The 18,291-nt window shown below is 35.5% G+C and overlaps 1 protein-coding gene across 2 annotated transcripts; it reads right to left on the reverse strand.

Annotated features, from left to right (window-relative positions):
• Positions 1 to 13,165: 13,165 nt before the first annotated feature.
• Positions 13,166 to 17,354, reverse strand: LOC145131381 (protein BONZAI 1-like). Of its 2 annotated transcripts, none has more exons than XM_079066128.1 (17): positions 17,334 to 17,354; positions 17,074 to 17,225; positions 16,367 to 16,414; positions 16,064 to 16,212; positions 15,928 to 15,976; positions 15,791 to 15,847; positions 15,441 to 15,629; positions 15,230 to 15,364; positions 15,087 to 15,148; positions 14,906 to 15,002; positions 14,699 to 14,813; positions 14,520 to 14,596; positions 14,315 to 14,452; positions 14,003 to 14,167; positions 13,808 to 13,921; positions 13,636 to 13,735; positions 13,166 to 13,520 (listed from the first exon to the last, which is right to left on the reverse strand). In XM_079066128.1, the coding sequence occupies exons 2-17, from the start codon at positions 17,215 to 17,217 to the stop codon at positions 13,432 to 13,434; spliced, it is 1,728 nt and encodes a 575-aa protein (XP_078922254.1). In that variant the 5' UTR covers positions 17,218 to 17,225; positions 17,334 to 17,354; the 3' UTR covers positions 13,166 to 13,431. The 2 variants fall into 2 exon arrangements, with proteins under 2 accessions (XP_078922254.1, XP_078922219.1); XM_079066093.1 differs by having other exon boundaries at positions 17,320 to 17,342.
• Positions 17,355 to 18,291: the final 937 nt, after the last annotated feature.

Genomic DNA, 18,291 nt, shown 5'->3' on the forward strand with positions numbered 1-18,291 from the left:
AGTATTAAAGGTAGCATTGATAATAAGATAAAAGAATAATAATACTCTGTAGGGAATATAAATACACCAGAAATAGGTTAGTGTCACCCAAGAGTAGAGTTGGTATTAAAAGTTGGTTATAGGCACTATAATCTAGTCTCAGGATAAGCTTGGACTCATGGAAGATACCTAACTCAATTAAGTTTGATATTAGGTAGTCTCATTAGGAGAATGTGTGTAACCTAGGAACGGAGAGTAAAGTTCTATTCCATGACACTATCAGGTGTCAATGTACGGTAGCTCCGTACGGGATGACCAGAAATGGTGGGTTGATCAGGAAACTGTTAGTGGTATGTTTGGTCACCCTACAGACTAGGTGACAACACTTGATCATTCTAGACGGTTTTGTGAATTACATTGCTAGTGTGAACTCATTACTCACAGACATAGATTAATTGGAAAACCTTATTCATCAAATACTCTGACAGGCCATAAGCCTTTATGACTTACACCGACAAAGGAAGCCCCTAGTTGTGTACTTAATCTTTTAAACAGGCGAGATAATTTCTACCTGATAATCTTGGACTAGGATCTGTGAGGATCGATAAGAATAGATATGTAGGAATATAAGCCAATATGGATTTAGTATTGTAACTGTTGGTTTTGCAGGTCTGATAATTAAAGAATATCATCATATCAATATCGTGGGATTGAAATCCCTATGTATCTCACCAGGTTTCCCCAACTTGACCCACTCAGTGTATATGCATCGCAGGTATCAATACTTAAGCTATTGGAACTTGATTAGGACACCGAGTGATTAAGAGACAACCCACAATAGTATTCAGGAGCATCAAGTCTTTACGTTGTAACTGTTAGGAAGTAAAGCGGATAACTAGCAAAACTATAAGCACACAAGACACAATATTTACGTGGTTCAGTCAAGGTGACCTACATCCATGGGCAAGAGGGGAGTACCCTTTATTTCAGAGCTCTCAAACAGAGAGCACAAGTACAATTTTCACAGAGATTCGCCTAACACTCTAGAATTAAAGATACAAAATGACCTAACATGCATTCCTATTTATACTTGAGGGATCATACCTAAAACCCTAATGGGTCAAGCCCATAGGCCCATGAAAGGTGTCAACCAATCACAATCCGCCATACAACATCTTCTGGAACATTCTTCCATGTCATAAAACACATGTGTATCAGCAACGCACATGATAGACCACCTTGACCATAATGGCGCATCATGATGCACAAGTGGCGCATCATGAACACTAATGGCCCAACATCCATCATGGTGGCACAACATGGTGTATTTCTTGAGTATGATCATCTTCTACACATACGTGGATCAATATGGCACAACAAAGAAATCGAGGTGACGCATCATGTACCAAGATGGTCCATGATGGCGTAATATCTCCTCCATGGTGCAACATCTCAAGAGGATGGTGCAACTTCTCCTCAAGATGGTGCAACTTCTCATCCTTGGTGCAACATCAACCTCTTGGCGCAACTTCACTCCCTCATGGCGCAACATCCATTCCTTTGGCGCAACGCTTTTCTTCTTGTCCCAACACCATCATGAATGGCGCAAGATATAACTCCATGGCGCGAAATCCTCTATGCTTGGCTCAACATCCATAAGGATGGCGCAACTTCCATCTTCATGGCGCAACATGTTGCTCCATGTTGCTCCAAGTTGCTTCAATTTGCTCCAAACCACTCCAATTTGCTCCAAGCCACTCCAAGTTGCTCCAATACACTCTAAGTTGCTCCGAACCACCTTTTGGAAGATTCGTTACTTTGTCACTTGATCCGTTATGATGATCCATTCCTTTCTCAAAAGATTCATTCCATTGTCACATGTTCCATGAACCCCAAGTGCTCCATTGTGATCTAAGTGATCCAAATGCTCCATGAGCATGATCCAAATGCTCAAGTCACATTTAACAGTAACTTATGTATATGTATTGATTATGACATCCAATGGGCCTAAAGACACACTGCCATCATCCCATTGAACGGTAGAGGCCCAGTCAACATCCCAGTCAGCACTTTCCAAAATACAGGAGCCATACTATTCTGAAACCCATACTATTCCACCGTACAACAACCACTGACACATCGTCAGACAAAACATGACCGCACACAATCAGGAAACAAAATAAACAGCCGAACCGCCTGCTCCAACTTGTAAACACAACATGACATACTTCTCAAGAGAGAACACAGCGCAACTCATGTCAACTGTGTTCCTTCTTAAACGTGACCTTACCCAAGGTGATGTACCAACAAATCGAATGAAACAACGAAACGTGACCGCTATTTGACACACTCTTTCATCAACCACAAAATAAATACCACGCCTTGATACACTGAACATATCCCACTAATGCGCATGAGATCAATAAAATGTTTAATTTCGGAAAGGATTCCAAAATTAACCATAAATGCTGCCAAAAATCCTTCTTAGATCATTCCTAATTCAAACCCAGCCGATGTGACCTGCCGAAACCAAATCTTGCATAGCCATGATAATATCTAGAAAACTGAACAACGTTGCCCCGATATCCAATCTTTCAATAACTAAGGCCATATGCCACCTCAAACCCATTAGAGACCATAATTCCATAACCAAGAATCCAGAGAATACCTACACATAGACCAAGATTCAAACCATATTATGGGCTAACCATGCTTCCCATACCTGATACACAATTCGAGCGGCTCGGCGCTCCCCTACCAAGATCCATGGCACTTCCTCAAGGAACTACTGACCTCAACAAGTTCCATACCCATCAATTTCCTACTATGAGGACATTACACACTTACAACGGTAACTTGCTCTGTACCCATGATCTGGCCAAACCTTAATTGCTCCGCAACCAAAAAAGACTCTGACAGATCCCAGAGCAATGTAGCGAGAAACTTCCAGATCACGAACACTTCCATGATAGCCCACTTCTTTCCCTAATGCAGCCATAAACTCTGAACTAAATCTAACATCCCTGAACTGCACATTACTCTGACCCATTACGATGAAACATAAAACCGGACCGTTTGATGATTCTTCAAGCAGAATACCAAGTTCTCCCCCACTTAGGGTTCAAACCATCTTCAACTGACGTCTGCAACCCTAAAGCCTCAAACTGGTTTAACCATGAACATACCCGACTTGACTCTTAGGATGCATATCACAATTCAAGATGATCCTAAGAACAAGATATCTCTGAATCTCAGATGGAGACTTCGGAGACCTTTCTCCCAGCATCGCCCATTAAACTTAACGAAATAGGTTAGAACACCATTGGACAAACTTAACACCTTCCGTACTGAACTAACGCAGAAAAAACCTTATACTTGGAGAGTTGATCCACAACCTCATCCTCCCCTTGAAACTTCAAGAATCCCCCCCCCCCACAGATGTTCAAAACACAACTCTGACAACTCAACACCTCCGCATAACTCTTGTTCGTAAAACAGGAGAAACTCGATGTCTCCCTGGATACACTTGATCTGCTAGAATCTGCGTTACGTATTCCACATGTGACATGGCCTTCACCTTGGAAATCGAACCACCAAAACCATCTAGTCTCAAATATCCCTTCACTGCGACACATAGACGATTTACTGCAAACCAAAATTCACCTTCCTTCAGCAGTATCGATGAGGAGATCACCATCTCCTATCTTAACCATCAACTAACCCACATCCGAACTCTCCTTCCATTAGCACAGGAGGAAGGAAAATACAACCCTGATATAGCAAGTAACATCCCTTTCCATCGACAGACCACTCAGCCTCCGGGTACAATCCTTGAGTTGAAAATCACATCGGCTTCCTTCTTGAGTCCCGCGACTCAAAATGGCACTATTTTGAGCAAGGTCATCAATGTCTTTAAATTATCTAAACCTCATTGGTCTGCACCAACCAGACGCAAACTGCCACGGACACTCATGCCCAAACGATTTCTGATCTCATTCTACACAATCATAGCCAACAAGCTAACATCTTCGAGTACAACTACATTTAATTCTAGTGCTAAACCACACTATCTACCCTCTGATAGCTCCTTAGAAACCTTTTTGACCCTTCTCGATCCCTGTATAGATACTGTGCTTTCAGTAGTATGTGCCTCTACTACCTTCCACGCCTATATATGTACATGTCCCAAGAATTATCTCAAAGTCCCTAAGTCGCTACACCAGACCACTATCAATCCTAAATACCCGTGCCACCACAGGCGCACACTACTGCTCATCCTAGACTCTCTCCCTCCAGGATTCTTCTCACGTATGAGCATGCACTAGAATGCTTTTCTAAAAACCCTACCACTTCCAGGTGTATCAACACACCCAAAAGCTTAGAAAGCCATCACAAACTGCCTAGATTCCCAACTTAGACTTCCTCGTTCACAAGTGCTCGCATCATCACACTCTAGAACTCCCTCGATATCACTAGGAATACTCACCCCTACCCTTCTATCAGCTGCGAAAGAAACTTCTACTAATGTCAACTAGCTATCATACAAATACAATTAATTGCATGCAACAAGGATTAAACAGTCCTTCGACTGAAAGATCCTGCAATACCATGGTTGGACTCAAACAAGACCTGCGCAATAGGCCAAATCAGGCATTCTAAAACTATTTAATTCTTGTGGCATGTAACTTAATGTATTCGCTTAATAGCTATCTAACATCAGTATAAGTTTCACATAGCACAAAGCAAGCAACATTCGAGCAGAAAAACCAATAGGCAAAAGGCATCATAAAGATCAGGCAATTCTAACACACCATTCCTAAGGATCCTTTGCCTACATATGCATCACTAACATCTCACATAGTACACACAGAAAATCATCTCTTCTAGTAGGCACTCTAGCATGCAACCCTGAGTAGATCCTGATGGGTTTTACATGCAATAACACGGATAAATCTTTATACACTTAAGGGTACATGCAACCTATTAGATCTAGTCATAACGCTATTGAAGTAACATTATAATGAACAACACAAACCCTATAACCCTAGCTAATTTCGAAATTCATAGAAGAAGATTACATACCTTTTAATGTTGTAGTAAAAAACTTAAACAATCCTTCTTGAAAAGAGAAGAGGAGAGGGGAAATTTCGGCTATGCTCTTGCGAATAGAGTGATGGATGAAAATTAGAGGGTGGAAAACCATATTTATAGTTGTTAGGAAAACCCTAGATAACCCTTACTTGATTAAAATAATAATATATTAAATCAGGTAATTATCTGGTTTCCTAATTATCTTCAAGGTATATTCTAGAACCCTAGAATCACCCAAAACCGTCCACCCTTATGTGGAAGGTTCTGGAACCCTTTTGTTCAACTATTGAACAATTAAAACTTAGGTCCTTGCACTATTAATTAATCAAATTAATCCCAAAATTAATTCTAATTAATTTCTGATTGATTCTTAATTAAATAATAATATTTCTAATTAATATATTATTCTCATAACATATTAATAAATCCATTTATTGCTATTTATTAATCATATAACAAATCAATAAATCAATATCTCTCTTTAAAAGTCTTCATATTCAATTACTAGGTTTGAGGGCAACCCAAAAGGACTTTGTTAATAATTTAAATATATATCAATTTAGTTATTGGCTTAGACATCTAATCTAACAGATCCTTAGCCTATCTTATAGCATACACATCATACTATAACACATATAACAACAAGTCAATCACAACATATAAAACAAGTATGAATATTTTGGGAAATCACTTTTCTATGCTCCAGCTAACTGTACACATCGCATCTTCCCTTTTCTTCTCTTGAAATGAACATTTTCCAAAAATGTTTAGAAAAACACTCAACTCCATAGTTTGAGTTTGGAATCCCACGAGTGTTCATCCAAATCCCTCAAACCAGGGCTCTGATACCAACTTGAAACATTCCAAAAACCAGGGCTAAATTTTCTATTTTTAATAATAATATAACATCCATTTTTAATAAAGTTACAACCATTTATTCATAAACCATTATTCTGGAATCAGATTTAATAAAAATATAATGCGGAATCTCAAATCATAATCTGTTGATGTGTGTGTACAGTCCCGCCTTCGCAATTCGATAAGTACCTGCAAAATATTTAATCCACAACTTTAAGCACAAAGCATAATGAGTTGCCCAAAATACCACATACAACACAACACCAATAAACAATTATGGATTATAAGTAACCCTGGAGACTACTTTAAGTCTCAGTGGGCAAACAACAAGTCCTGTGGGTTATCAGCAACCCTGAAGACTACCTATAATCTCAGTGGGAAAACAACATGCCCTGTGGGTTATCAGCAACCCTGGAGACTACCCGAAGTCTCAGTACTCATAGTAACACATATCACAGTAACAACAAATAAGACCCAACTGGTTAGCACATATATACTACCACACAGACAAGTATAGTGAGAAGACTCACCTGAACTACTCAACAGAAACCCAACAGATACATCAGCATCAGAACAGCCAATCTAAATTTTCTAAAACCAAACTGAGACCAATCCTTAGTCAAATACTCAATTCTACCTAAGTTTGACTAAAAGTCAAACCGGTCAAAAAGTCAACGGTCAAAGCCCACAAGGTCAACGGTAATCTTAGACAAAGTCAACGTCACGTCGTGACCATTCCTTGGTCACGTCGTGAGAATGCGATGACAAAAACAATCACGATTACGGGCATCGTCACGTCGTGACACATCCTATGTCACGTCGTGAATTTAGGTCAAAGTGTCAAAATCTTCATTAAGTGCTTAATCTCTTCAGACCAAGGCCCATAACCTCAGATCTAGCTCCTAAATAGCTTCATAATGGATAAATTTTCCAACTTTATCCATTAGGATGATCCAAACAACCAAGATCTAGTCTTTAAGGTATCAAAAGGGCCAAGAATGCATCTTTCTCAGCTAAATCCATTAAGCCTAAGTCTCCAACCTTCATATCTGAACCAACATAATGTTTAGATAGATAAAGTTCCCAACTTTATCCATAATAATGTCTCAATCTTTCAAGATCTAAACTTTAATACACCAAAATGGCCTAAATGACCAAAATAATTTTCATGGCTGAAAGGGAAGGCAAAAGATACACACTTTCCTAGTCTATGAGGTCTAAGAAAACATTATAAACTAATCAAAAGGATGTTGGAGTCCAAATCTGAAACGTACAATGTTCTTGGGACCTTGGTGAGTAAAAAAGTTGCAAACTTTATTCCTAACTATCACTCAAAACTCATTAAAATGGACCAAAACACCAAATACACTTAGATCCAAAGATAAAATGCAATAAAGCTTGGAACTCTATAACTTACAAAGGTTTAGAAGGTAGATGAAAGTTGAGATCTTCAATTGTTAAGCTTCAAAGATCAATCTTGCATGAAAACATTGCTCCAAAACCACCAAAAACTCCAAAAATGGATGAGTGATGAGAGGGGAGGCTCAAATCTTGAAAATAGAGGCTAGGGTTTCTCCGAAGAGGTTCTAGATATGTTGGAGGCTAAGAAAATACCCTAAAACATGAATCCTTACCTTTAAATACCTTGAAACCCCTAAAAAATTTGTGGGCTTTGGGCTGCAAAGTTCTCATGTCGTGAGAATATATTCTCACCTCTTGAGGACTCTCACGTCGTGAGAGTTACTTCTCACCTCGTGAGAATAGGTTTTCAACCAATTTCACTTCAACTTCAAACAGTCATAACTTCTTCATTTCAACTCTGTTTTCAGCGTTCTTTATATGCACGGAAAGGTATCGACGAGCCCCACAACCTATTTAATTACTTTTGACTTAAAACACACTGAAATAAAATCCTTAATTCATGAAAGAAGTCTGAAACATCACTTTTCCCATTTTACCTTGTAACTCCAAGACACAAACCAAGGCTTTAATCACTTATCCAACATTATCATCATCCAATAAGGTCTAAACCATATTCCCTTGAAGCCCAAGGCCTTTAATTTATCCATTTATTGTCCACAATCCTGAAATAAGAAACCTTCGAAACAGGATGTTACACATACGAATGTAAAGAAAGGGGGAAAATATACCTCCGAAAAACAAGTTAGTGGAGTAGTGACAGCGCTAATATCATCTGAATATTAGAGATGAAGAAAGTCGATAAACTCCATTTTTCGAAAAACAGGTTGGCCGAGTAGTGACAATGCAACATCATCTGAATCTAGATATTGGAGATGAAGAAAGCTGATAAATTCCATTCGCCCATACCATCTAAAAAACCCTCAAACCTCGATCGTCACCTTAGGGACGAATAATTGATGTGGGTTGTTTTGAAGCAATACTTTCATACATAACCTTTCGACGTTGGTACCAACCGTTCCTTCAATCGATTTAGATTTGGGATAGGAGAAAGGAGAACCGGTTGGTGGTGGTAATTGACGGAGATACTGGCGGAGGAGGACATTGAAGTCGCTAAATCTTGGGGAAGAAGCACGTTCACCTATTAGAGAATGCAACGAAGGCGGTGGAAGACATGTGGACCAGAAAGCGAGCGGACACATTGGCAAGAGTTATGAGTCATCCAGTCTGGAGGAGGTAAAAGTATAAAAACAGACTGCATGGACCAAAAGTGTGAAAGTGAGTAAAAAATTGTGGCAAAAACTCAAAAGCGGTAAACTATACTATTGTTAAACCCCTTGTGCATTAATATATATATATATATATATATATATATATATATATATATATATAACCCGTAGGAACCACGATTACAAAATTAATTAAATTTTTATAGTAAAAACTCAAAATTATTAATCAGTTATTTTAAATAAATTATTAATTAAGTGATATTTTTTAGTTATATAAAAAACTATAATCATTTATTTAAATAAATACGTGACCTTATAATATGTAATAATTCTATTTTAATTTTAGGGTAAATTACACTGATGATCCCTGTGGTTTAGGGTAATCTGTGTGGTTGGTCCTTAACAACTTTTTTTTAACTCGGACCGTCCCTACTTTATATTTTTGTTGCACGCTTAGTCCCTGTCCGTTCTAAAAAAGACTAATTTACTCTGATCCATTTCTTTTTTAATTAAATTTTTATTTATTTATTTATTATCATATTTAAATAAAAAAAAAATACATGTGGGTCCCTCCCTCCTTGCCCCCTTCAGCCTTCTTCTTCCTTCGACCTTTCTCCTATCTCCGATTCCTTCATCCCAACTCCGACGACTGCACTAAATCTCCGACAAAAACCAACCAATCAAACCCTCTCTTCACTGGAGAAACAATGTTTACCTGAAAAAACAAATGGAAACGAAAATCAACAAGATTTTGGTCATCAGAGGAACGTGCAATGTATGATACATCACATCGTCGCCGCTGCTCTGGGTCTTTCCGACGAACGGAAATCATAAACCAAAAACCTTATCCTCTCCCTCTCTCAACTCTGGTGAACTAACCCTAACCCCTGAAGTCGGAACACCATCGATGCCGTTAGCATCTCCGCCATCTTCGCCAGCATCTTCAATTTACTCTGCCAGAAACAAAAACCACACTATCTCCAACATCTTATACGGACTCTATCACGTTTTTTCTTGTTTAATCTAGTTCAATTTTGATTTCTGGATTCGGGTTTGATTTTTTTTTTCTCACGTTTGATTTTGCTTTCATTTGATGTTCGTCTGATTCTGCATCAATTTGATTTGGTGTTTCTTCTGATTTTGGTTTGGGGATTCATTTATGGAGGGGGAGCCGCCACCACCATTGATGGATTCCTCTGATTTCATTTTTTCAGGATCGATTGTTTCAGGGATGTTCATAGCAACAAAAAAAACGCAGATCGGTGGTGGTTGTTTTAGGCACGCGATGGTGGTGGTTTCAGGGGCTACAGTGGTGGTTGTTTTACGGGCGATGGTAAGGATGGCGCCGGAGTGGGTGTCGATGATGGAGGGGTGTCGACTTCCTGGAGCTGACGAGGAAGGAAGAAAATAATGAGTAAAAAAAATCTTATAATAATTAAGTTACAAAATAGCAATAAGTTAAAATAATCTATAAGGGTATATTGCTCTTTTCATGTTGGTCAGGGACCGAAATCGCAAAAAACACAAACATCAGGATGGTTTAAGTTAAAAAAAAGTTTATAGAGACCAACCGCGCAGACTACCCAAAACTAGGGGTGAGCAAAAACCTAACCGCAAACCGAAAAAACCGCATAAACCGAAACCGAAAAACCGAAACCGAAATGAAAACCGACGGTGTGGTTTTTAGTTTTGCAAAAACCGAAAATGTTTGGTGCGGTGTGGTTTCTAGTCTTGCAAAAACCGCAAAAAACCGAACCGCACCGTATATATATATATATATATATATATATATATATATATATATATATATATATATATATATATATATATATATATATATATTCCTACTTGGAGATTCTTATTACATGATGTGACTGGGTCACATGTTGATGTTTGAAGAATCAAAGAAAATTGAAGAAACTTAAAGAAAGAATATGCTGAATCTGATCGCGTAGATGGATTTCTATCGCATAGTTTGAAGATCGGATTCTTGAGCTACTTCTTAGGAGTTATGATATATTGCTTAGGAATAGATAACAACAAAGTTTTCATGTGCTTAGGAATATATATATATATATATATATATATATATATATATATATATATATATATTAAGTATTGATATTTGTAAGAATGAAGAACTCATGACAATTAAAATTTTTATAAATATAAATATCTATCTTATTATAGGATGATTATATATTTTTAAACATATATATAGTATATTTACAAGAATAGATAATGTTTATTATATTTTTTAACATATGAATATGAAGAGTACTAGTGATGATAGTATCATTTTTATGAATACATTAATTGATATTATCTCATGTACGTGCGAAACAAATATTATATTTAATTCGTATTATATTCAAGCATTAGAAGCATGTTGGATCAGTGGTTATGTCATTTGAGTTCAAACCTATTAATAGGTGGTGGTATCGATTCATCCCTATATAAAGTTTCTTAAGTAATAATTAACACTCCTCATCTTAGTCAAAGTAACTCGTTGAGTTGCGTGAGTTTTAGAAAAAACGGCAAAACAAAACCAAATAAAAAAAACTGACAAAAATCAGCAAAAAAAAAAAACGAACCGCAAAAACCGAACCGCATACAAACCGAACGGTGCGGTTTCTAAACATCAAAAAACCGAAGTTGCGGTTTTCGGTTTGGTTTTAGCCGAAAACCGCACCGAACCGCACCATGCTCACCCATACCCAAAACCATAGGGACCATTCATGTAATTTACCCTTAATTTTATTTTAGTTTTTATTCTAATGTTATTAATTTAATGTAATTAGAATGAAAATTTTAAAATTTGAAATGGAGAATCAGTATGTTAACAAGTGATATGACATTAGTTAAGATGTGTAATAGGATAACAAATAACAAAAGGAGAACAAACATATTATTTTATTAGAATAAAAGAGGATAAGGGTTATATGGAAAACCAAAAAACCCTAAAAATCATAAAAATGCATAAAAAAAATACTTAGAGATCACAAATCTTTTTTTTTTAACTTTATATACCAAAAAAATCTCAGGTTTTTTTTTTAAATTCGCTGAAAAAAAAAAATTGATTTTTTCTTTGGTTTTTTTTCAAAAGAAATTTCAGCGAATTTAATTAAAAAGTAGCGATTTTTGTATATATAAAGTCAAAACAAAGATTTGTGATCTCTTATGCATTTTTTTTTTAGGGTTTTTTGTTTTCAGTAGAACCTAAAACTATATATATATATATATATATATATATATATATATATATATATATATATATATATATATATATATATATATATATATATATTTGGTAGTGTTAATAAATATTTTTGAGTATTTGAATGACATAAAGTAAAAGAAATACTATTTTGATAAGCTATTTTATTTTAACTTGCTTATGATATGTGGAAACTAATTTACATATTTACTCATGTTTTAACCCTAAAAATTCATATGAATTGCAAACTCATTTTTTATTTTCATCATGAACAATGTGCATATCAATTTACCATTTTATCTGGGTTTTTTTTTTTTGATCATTTACATGTATAAACATAATAAAACATGTTTTTATTAACTTATTACATTTTAATATCATATAAGCTAATCAAACATTTTTTAAAACTCATTTTGGTATCTCAAACTAATAAATATTTTTATGAAATAAAATATAAATTATTTTAAATAAGCAATTGCAAAGATACGATTTATAATATAACGATGAGCACGAATAACAATTTTGGTCAAACATTCAATTTTTGTGACATTTAACCTTTACAAATGACCAACTTTCTTGTATTAGCGAACCAAAAATTATTATTATTATTATTATTATTATTATTATTATTGTTTAAAAAATTAAAAAGGCAAATGAAATGGTCCAGGCCCCTCTGGTTTAGGTATGGTTAAAGCTAAGCTATTTTTGTCAGCTTTCAAGTAATTTCTTACGAGTACCACTAAGAATAGACTTGACTGTTTCTACGTTCTACCAATTTATTATGATAAATTCAAACACAATTAGTGCAAGACTTGACTTGGTTGACTTAAATACATAACCATTTCATCTGTGCTTATTGAAAATATATATATATATATATATATATATATATATATATATATATATATATATATATATATATATATATATATATATATATATACCCGTAGTCTAATGATGAAAGTGAAACCCCTGTATTGCCACCTCTAGTCGTCAAGACTTAACAAATTATTATGTAATAACTTTTTTGGTTGTAATTACATTCAAAAATGAACAAGAAATTAAATAATGCAAGGATTAATACAAACCGACTCATATCGAAGTCTGTCAAGTTTCAAACATGTCAAGTAAGCCCACTTCTTGCAAATATTCAACGGGCTCTTCATTCTTGCAATTTGCAATACTAAATCACATTTTAGGCCCACAATCCAATTAAAAATCCATATGTCATCATTTTGTTATATAATTTATATACTAGTTATTATTACAAGAAGTTTAATTGTAGATGGTATACAAAAAGTAAGAAAACAACTAAACGTATATACAAAAGCGATACTTTATTATGCTCCAAAGTTATTTTGGCCATATATCATTTAAAAACAAAGCTATTGAATTTCAACCATAACTTTTTACATTTTGCTAGCGGATTCGGGTCAAACTAAACACACATTGTGACCAAAGTGGAAACGACATTATCATACATGTGACAAGCATGGATTTAATGACTACATTTGTTGGATCCACCAAGTCCATTCATATCACAACGCCCTCAAAATATTTAAAAAAAAAAAAAAAAGACGTGGAATGAAACTGTACAAAGACGAAATGACAGAAAGCACTCATTAAGTTATGTATGTATCAAGGAAGAATATCACGGTTTCTCATGTAGGTTAAGAATTGTGAGGGTAATTCTGCTAAAAGGGATTGAGCAACAGACACTTCTCCACCTGCAAAATAACAAATAAATCACAACTATTTTTTATCATATTCGAATAAAAAAAAAAAACATATTTTCTTCAAGTAATGCATACAAAAGAGAAGGATTGAAGGAAGAATTATTACCTTGTATAACATCCCTGAAAGGAACAAATTGAACTATATCACGAGATGCAAGCCGGCCTGTTGAGCTTTGGAGACTTTCACCTTTATCTGCATCTAAAATCTGCATGGAATGTGAGTAGTAAATGACAGTTTTACCCTTTCGTATGAGGAAAAAAAAAACAAATTGTACTACCTCCATCTCATTGAAATCAGCTCCACCAACCCCAATGATTAGGATGGACAATGGAAGATCTGACGCCTTTACAAGAGCATCCTTTGTTTCTTGGAGATCTGATATCACTCCATCCTGTTTGTTAACAAATGAAAACGTATTTCATTTCATATTATCATTGTGTTAAATTGTTAAATTGTTAAATTGTATGAATACCGTGATGATTAATAGAACAAAATACTTCTTCTCATTAGCTGCCAAAGCCTGCCCGGCTCTCAGTCCTGCAGCCTTTATCACAGGTCCAAATATGGTGGGGCCCGCTAGTGAAACATTAAAAAGAGCCTGTCTATATGCTGTCATGATACCTTCAATCCCTTCAACCTAAAATTTCCATAATAAAAAAAACAATTAAACCTTAGCAGCATCATCAACAAATTGGACAGAGAATTGCTGTCAATCTTTCCACTGTGAAAAAGACATGAATGCCCTTTTCACCCTTATAAAAAAAATTAAAAGTTTCAGGTTCACCTCTGAGTTGACACTGCTTCCGTTTAGGTTGAAGCAATGAGAGACTGGGCCATCAAAAGGGCGAGCTCCAAAACCCCATAAAGGAAATTTCTTGTCATAATCATAAAAGTGAAGTACTTCACCAACTTCAAGTATTGCCTAAAACAAGTGGAACATCATTACTATTTGTATTTGTTTAACAGGTGATTAAATTGTAGCTTCTCACTTTTTGGTATGCATTTGGACGTCCAGAATGGTCTATATAATGCAAAGAATCTGGCTGACGTGGATTTCCATTAGAATCTGAAAATTATGTAAATATATACAACAGAAGGTAAGCAGGTTTGTTTGACAACAAAATCATATATATCCATAGTTGTCTGTGTAGAAAAAGAGCAGAAATACTTGTAAAATCTACAGCCACCATGAAGTTCAATTCACAGCCACCAGCCAAGTAATCAAGGAAGGTATGCTGGACCCTTTCAGAAAACTTATCCACAAAGAGTTGACTTTTCAGTATCTGTGTATATATTATATTATAAATATAAATAGGTAAGAGAAAAGCACTATAATATCTGTAGAGTCAGATGAATAATTATTAGTGGTTAAAACCTTTTTCTGATTGTCTTTATCAAGTGATGGAAACATATGCACTCCCTGACCACTAGAAGATAATTTTTCTAACTCAGCAAGCGACTTCTGGACTTTGCTGAATGACCCAAAATATTTAAAAAAAAAAAAAAAAAAAAATCAAGGTTTCAATTAATAATAAAGAAATATAACGATTTCCTACCCAAGTGGATTGTGATTTCCGTTACTATTATAGTTGAAGCACTCAATAGTCAGTGGAGTGTCCTGGATAGATTTAAATTAAATAATTAAAAAGTGACTCCATATTGCATATATATGAGACTGAATGATAACATATTTTATTACCTTGCTACCCACTTGTGAAGTGTACAAAAGAAATGGTTTCCAAATTGGATTTAAATTATTTTTCAGAACTTCTGTTTTGTAAACTGGAATAGTAGTCCCACCCTCCACACGTTTTGAAATTACTAAAAAGGAATCCTGAAACAAACAATATGAAATAAGTAAATCCAAGTCTACTCTACTGTAATGATTAAAAAAAGAATTAAGTACATACACTTTTGGAGAAGAAATCCATATTCTTTAAATCTGAGCACCTAAATGTTAACTCAGTTGTAGTCTTGGACACAAAAACTTCTTCTGCATGAACATTGAGCTTCCCTTTGTTTTTTGGACGTGTGGTGTTGGTTGACTCTATTACATCCACAAGATCCATGGTCAACAACCAATTTGGTTTGGTGACTATCTACATAGAAATAACATCAATCTTTTATAAAAATCAAAACTTACAGATTTCAATTTTAATTATATATAACATAGATAGTCAGAAGATGTTTCATCATATTTCCAAGAAACTAAAAAAGCAAAAAGATTGATTGTTCATAGTTCATAGTTCATAGTTCATACCTCAGATAATGTACAAGTAGCCTCTCCCAGGAATTGTTGTTCATCCAACTTAAGTGTCTGCAGAACAAACATATTACTTTGAGTGTCGAATCTTTGAGAAAAGTTAATAGATAGCAGAATTATATAATTTATTACACCTTTACTTGTGGGCCATGGAGTTTCCTATCAACATCATATACCCTGAACCTGTAATGTAAGATGATATTTTGTTTAGATATAATTTAAAATAAATGTACATGTATGAAATAGAAAATCTGACCTAGTAGAACTTACAACAGCATTTGAACCATTTCAAAATGATAAGTAACAGTGTGTTTTGTGATCCACTGTGGATTTAATGAATTTAGAACAATTTCTGTACGACCAATCTCTTGTAATGAGCCATCATTTCCTTTTGTATAAATAACTGCCATGGGATCACTCTATGGATAAAATAAAACATATATTTGTTAGAGAGCAAGAAACTTTATCAGCTTCTAAAAACAAGAAACAAAGCAATATTTCACTCAAAATGCATAGATTTATAAGTACATGAAGTCATGTTTAAATCGGTGTTCATAAATAATGAGAACATACCTTGGAAAACATATCCATGTCACGCAAGTTTGAAGCAGACAAAGACAGCTGCAAGAATTTGATTATTAATTACATCAGTTTGACATATATGTAGGTTATCAGGTATAACAACAATACATTGATAATCATAATTAACCATATGTCTACCTTACTTATGAGTGAACATCAAAGAACACTTGTTTAGAAACGATGCTTAAAATTTAAAATAGTAGTGCTGTTATAAATTCTATAGTCAGGAGATACATCAAATCAAAATTGAAAACCAGCCCATTGTCCCCTTTTTATAGGAAGCAACTACATGCTGCTACACTATACGTGTATACCCAATACAGACATAGCTTCGTCTTTGGGCTGAAAATTACCTCCCTCGATCTAAACCTGCACATAGTCCGAACCTATTTTTCAACAACCAGCATGAAACATAACAAACTAGTCAACTGATTCATCGATCAAAAACCTCGACTAATTAAGAACTAACACTTAACACTTAACACTTAACACCTTCACTCTGCATTTGTACAATGTATTACACTACGCGTGATAGGTCAAATATTACACACTCCATTGGACGTAAACAAACCAAGTAATACAGGTAAGCAAACAGAAAAGTCATCCTAAAAATGATCGGAAATTAGAAAAATAAATAGGTGTGTGTGTGTGTGTGTGTGAGAGAGAGAGAGAGAGAGAGAGAGAGAGAGAGAGAGTACCTCGATCTGAGAAAAGAGGCCATGGTAACCACGAGATTTGAGAAAAACATCTACGGCATCATTAGGACCGGGAGCATCGGGATTATATGGAGAGCCGCCGACGGCGGCCTTGTCGTCGGTAACGTCGGAGCAACAATTGCCCATCGCTGCTGCTGATGTTTAGAAAAATGAAAATGAAAATGAAAATTCCAGTGAAGGTAAAAGGGGGTCGACTTTTTAAAGTTGAATTGGAGTGGAAAATAGTACTATTATTTTAAGACCTCGACGGGACCTGGGAAGGTTTCCAGGAGATAACGGGCGGAGCTGGTGGAGTTAAACCATTTTTACTTTAAATAGACAAAACTACACAAATGGTCATATAGTTTGTTTAAAATTGTCACTTTGGTCAAAAAAAGTTTAGACTAGCACCATAGGTCCAAAATTTTCATTTTGTTGCGAGTTTGGTCCGATTTGTTTTGAATTTTTTTTAAATGACGAGTTTGCCCTTCATTTTTTTTTCATTTTCTATTTTTCTTTATTTTAATAACTAAAAAGAAAAAGAAAAATGAAAATTTGTGTTGTTACCTCCCCCCCCCCCCCTCTATCTCTCTCTACATTAACCACACTTAAATACTCAAACTAAAAACACTACCACCGCCTGAAAATATAAACAACATCACCGCCAAAAACTATAAACACCACAGGTCAACACCACCTCTTGGAATACCTCTTATCTGAAAACCCTCGTTTTCCAGTGCCGACTTCTCAAATCTGTTGAGCTATGAATGGCACCACATGACAAAACCATCACCACCACAGTTCAACACCACCGTCATCATAGATTTTTCGACAAAGGCTTTGATTAGGGTTTTCATCTTCAACCCCCATCATCTTCGATTAGGAAATGCTTATAGAAACACCCTTGGATTCCCTAATCGGTTTCCACTACCGGAGAAGTTGAATCAAAATCTGAAGAGCCAGGGGTTTGTTTTCATCGAAAAACTTTTCAGATCCTAGATTTCCTAGGTCTATTTTCAAATCTGATGTTTTCGCCAGAAAAACAATGGGGTACAAGATCGACGATGCTAGTTTTGGGTTTTCATACGGTGGTGGTGGCTTTAAACCCTGGGGTACATGACCGACAGCACTAGGATCGTTGGGGAATGAGAGGCGGTGACATAGACTACACACCGTCTTCGTCAACGAGTCGACAATCAAGGATTCGTCGACGCTAACACA

Source organism: Lactuca virosa, chromosome 1 (genome assembly GCF_052849685.1).
Source record: "Lactuca virosa cultivar CGN04683 chromosome 1, Lactuca_virosa_CGN04683_v6, whole genome shotgun sequence".
In the NCBI taxonomy this organism is placed as follows: Eukaryota; Viridiplantae; Streptophyta; class Magnoliopsida; order Asterales; family Asteraceae; genus Lactuca; species Lactuca virosa.

Coding starts and splice junctions, on each gene's coding strand:
- LOC145131381 (XM_079066128.1), bottom strand. CDS start 17,217: ATGGGCAATTGTTGCTCCGACGTTACCGACGACAAGGCCGCCGTCGGC. Junction 15,630..15,790: donor CTACTTGTACATTATCTGAG/GTATGAACTATG, acceptor ATTTCTATGTAG/ATAGTCACCAAACCAAATTG. Junction 15,149..15,229: donor CTTCACAAGTGGGTAGCAAG/GTAATAAAATAT, acceptor AAATCTATCCAG/GACACTCCACTGACTATTGA.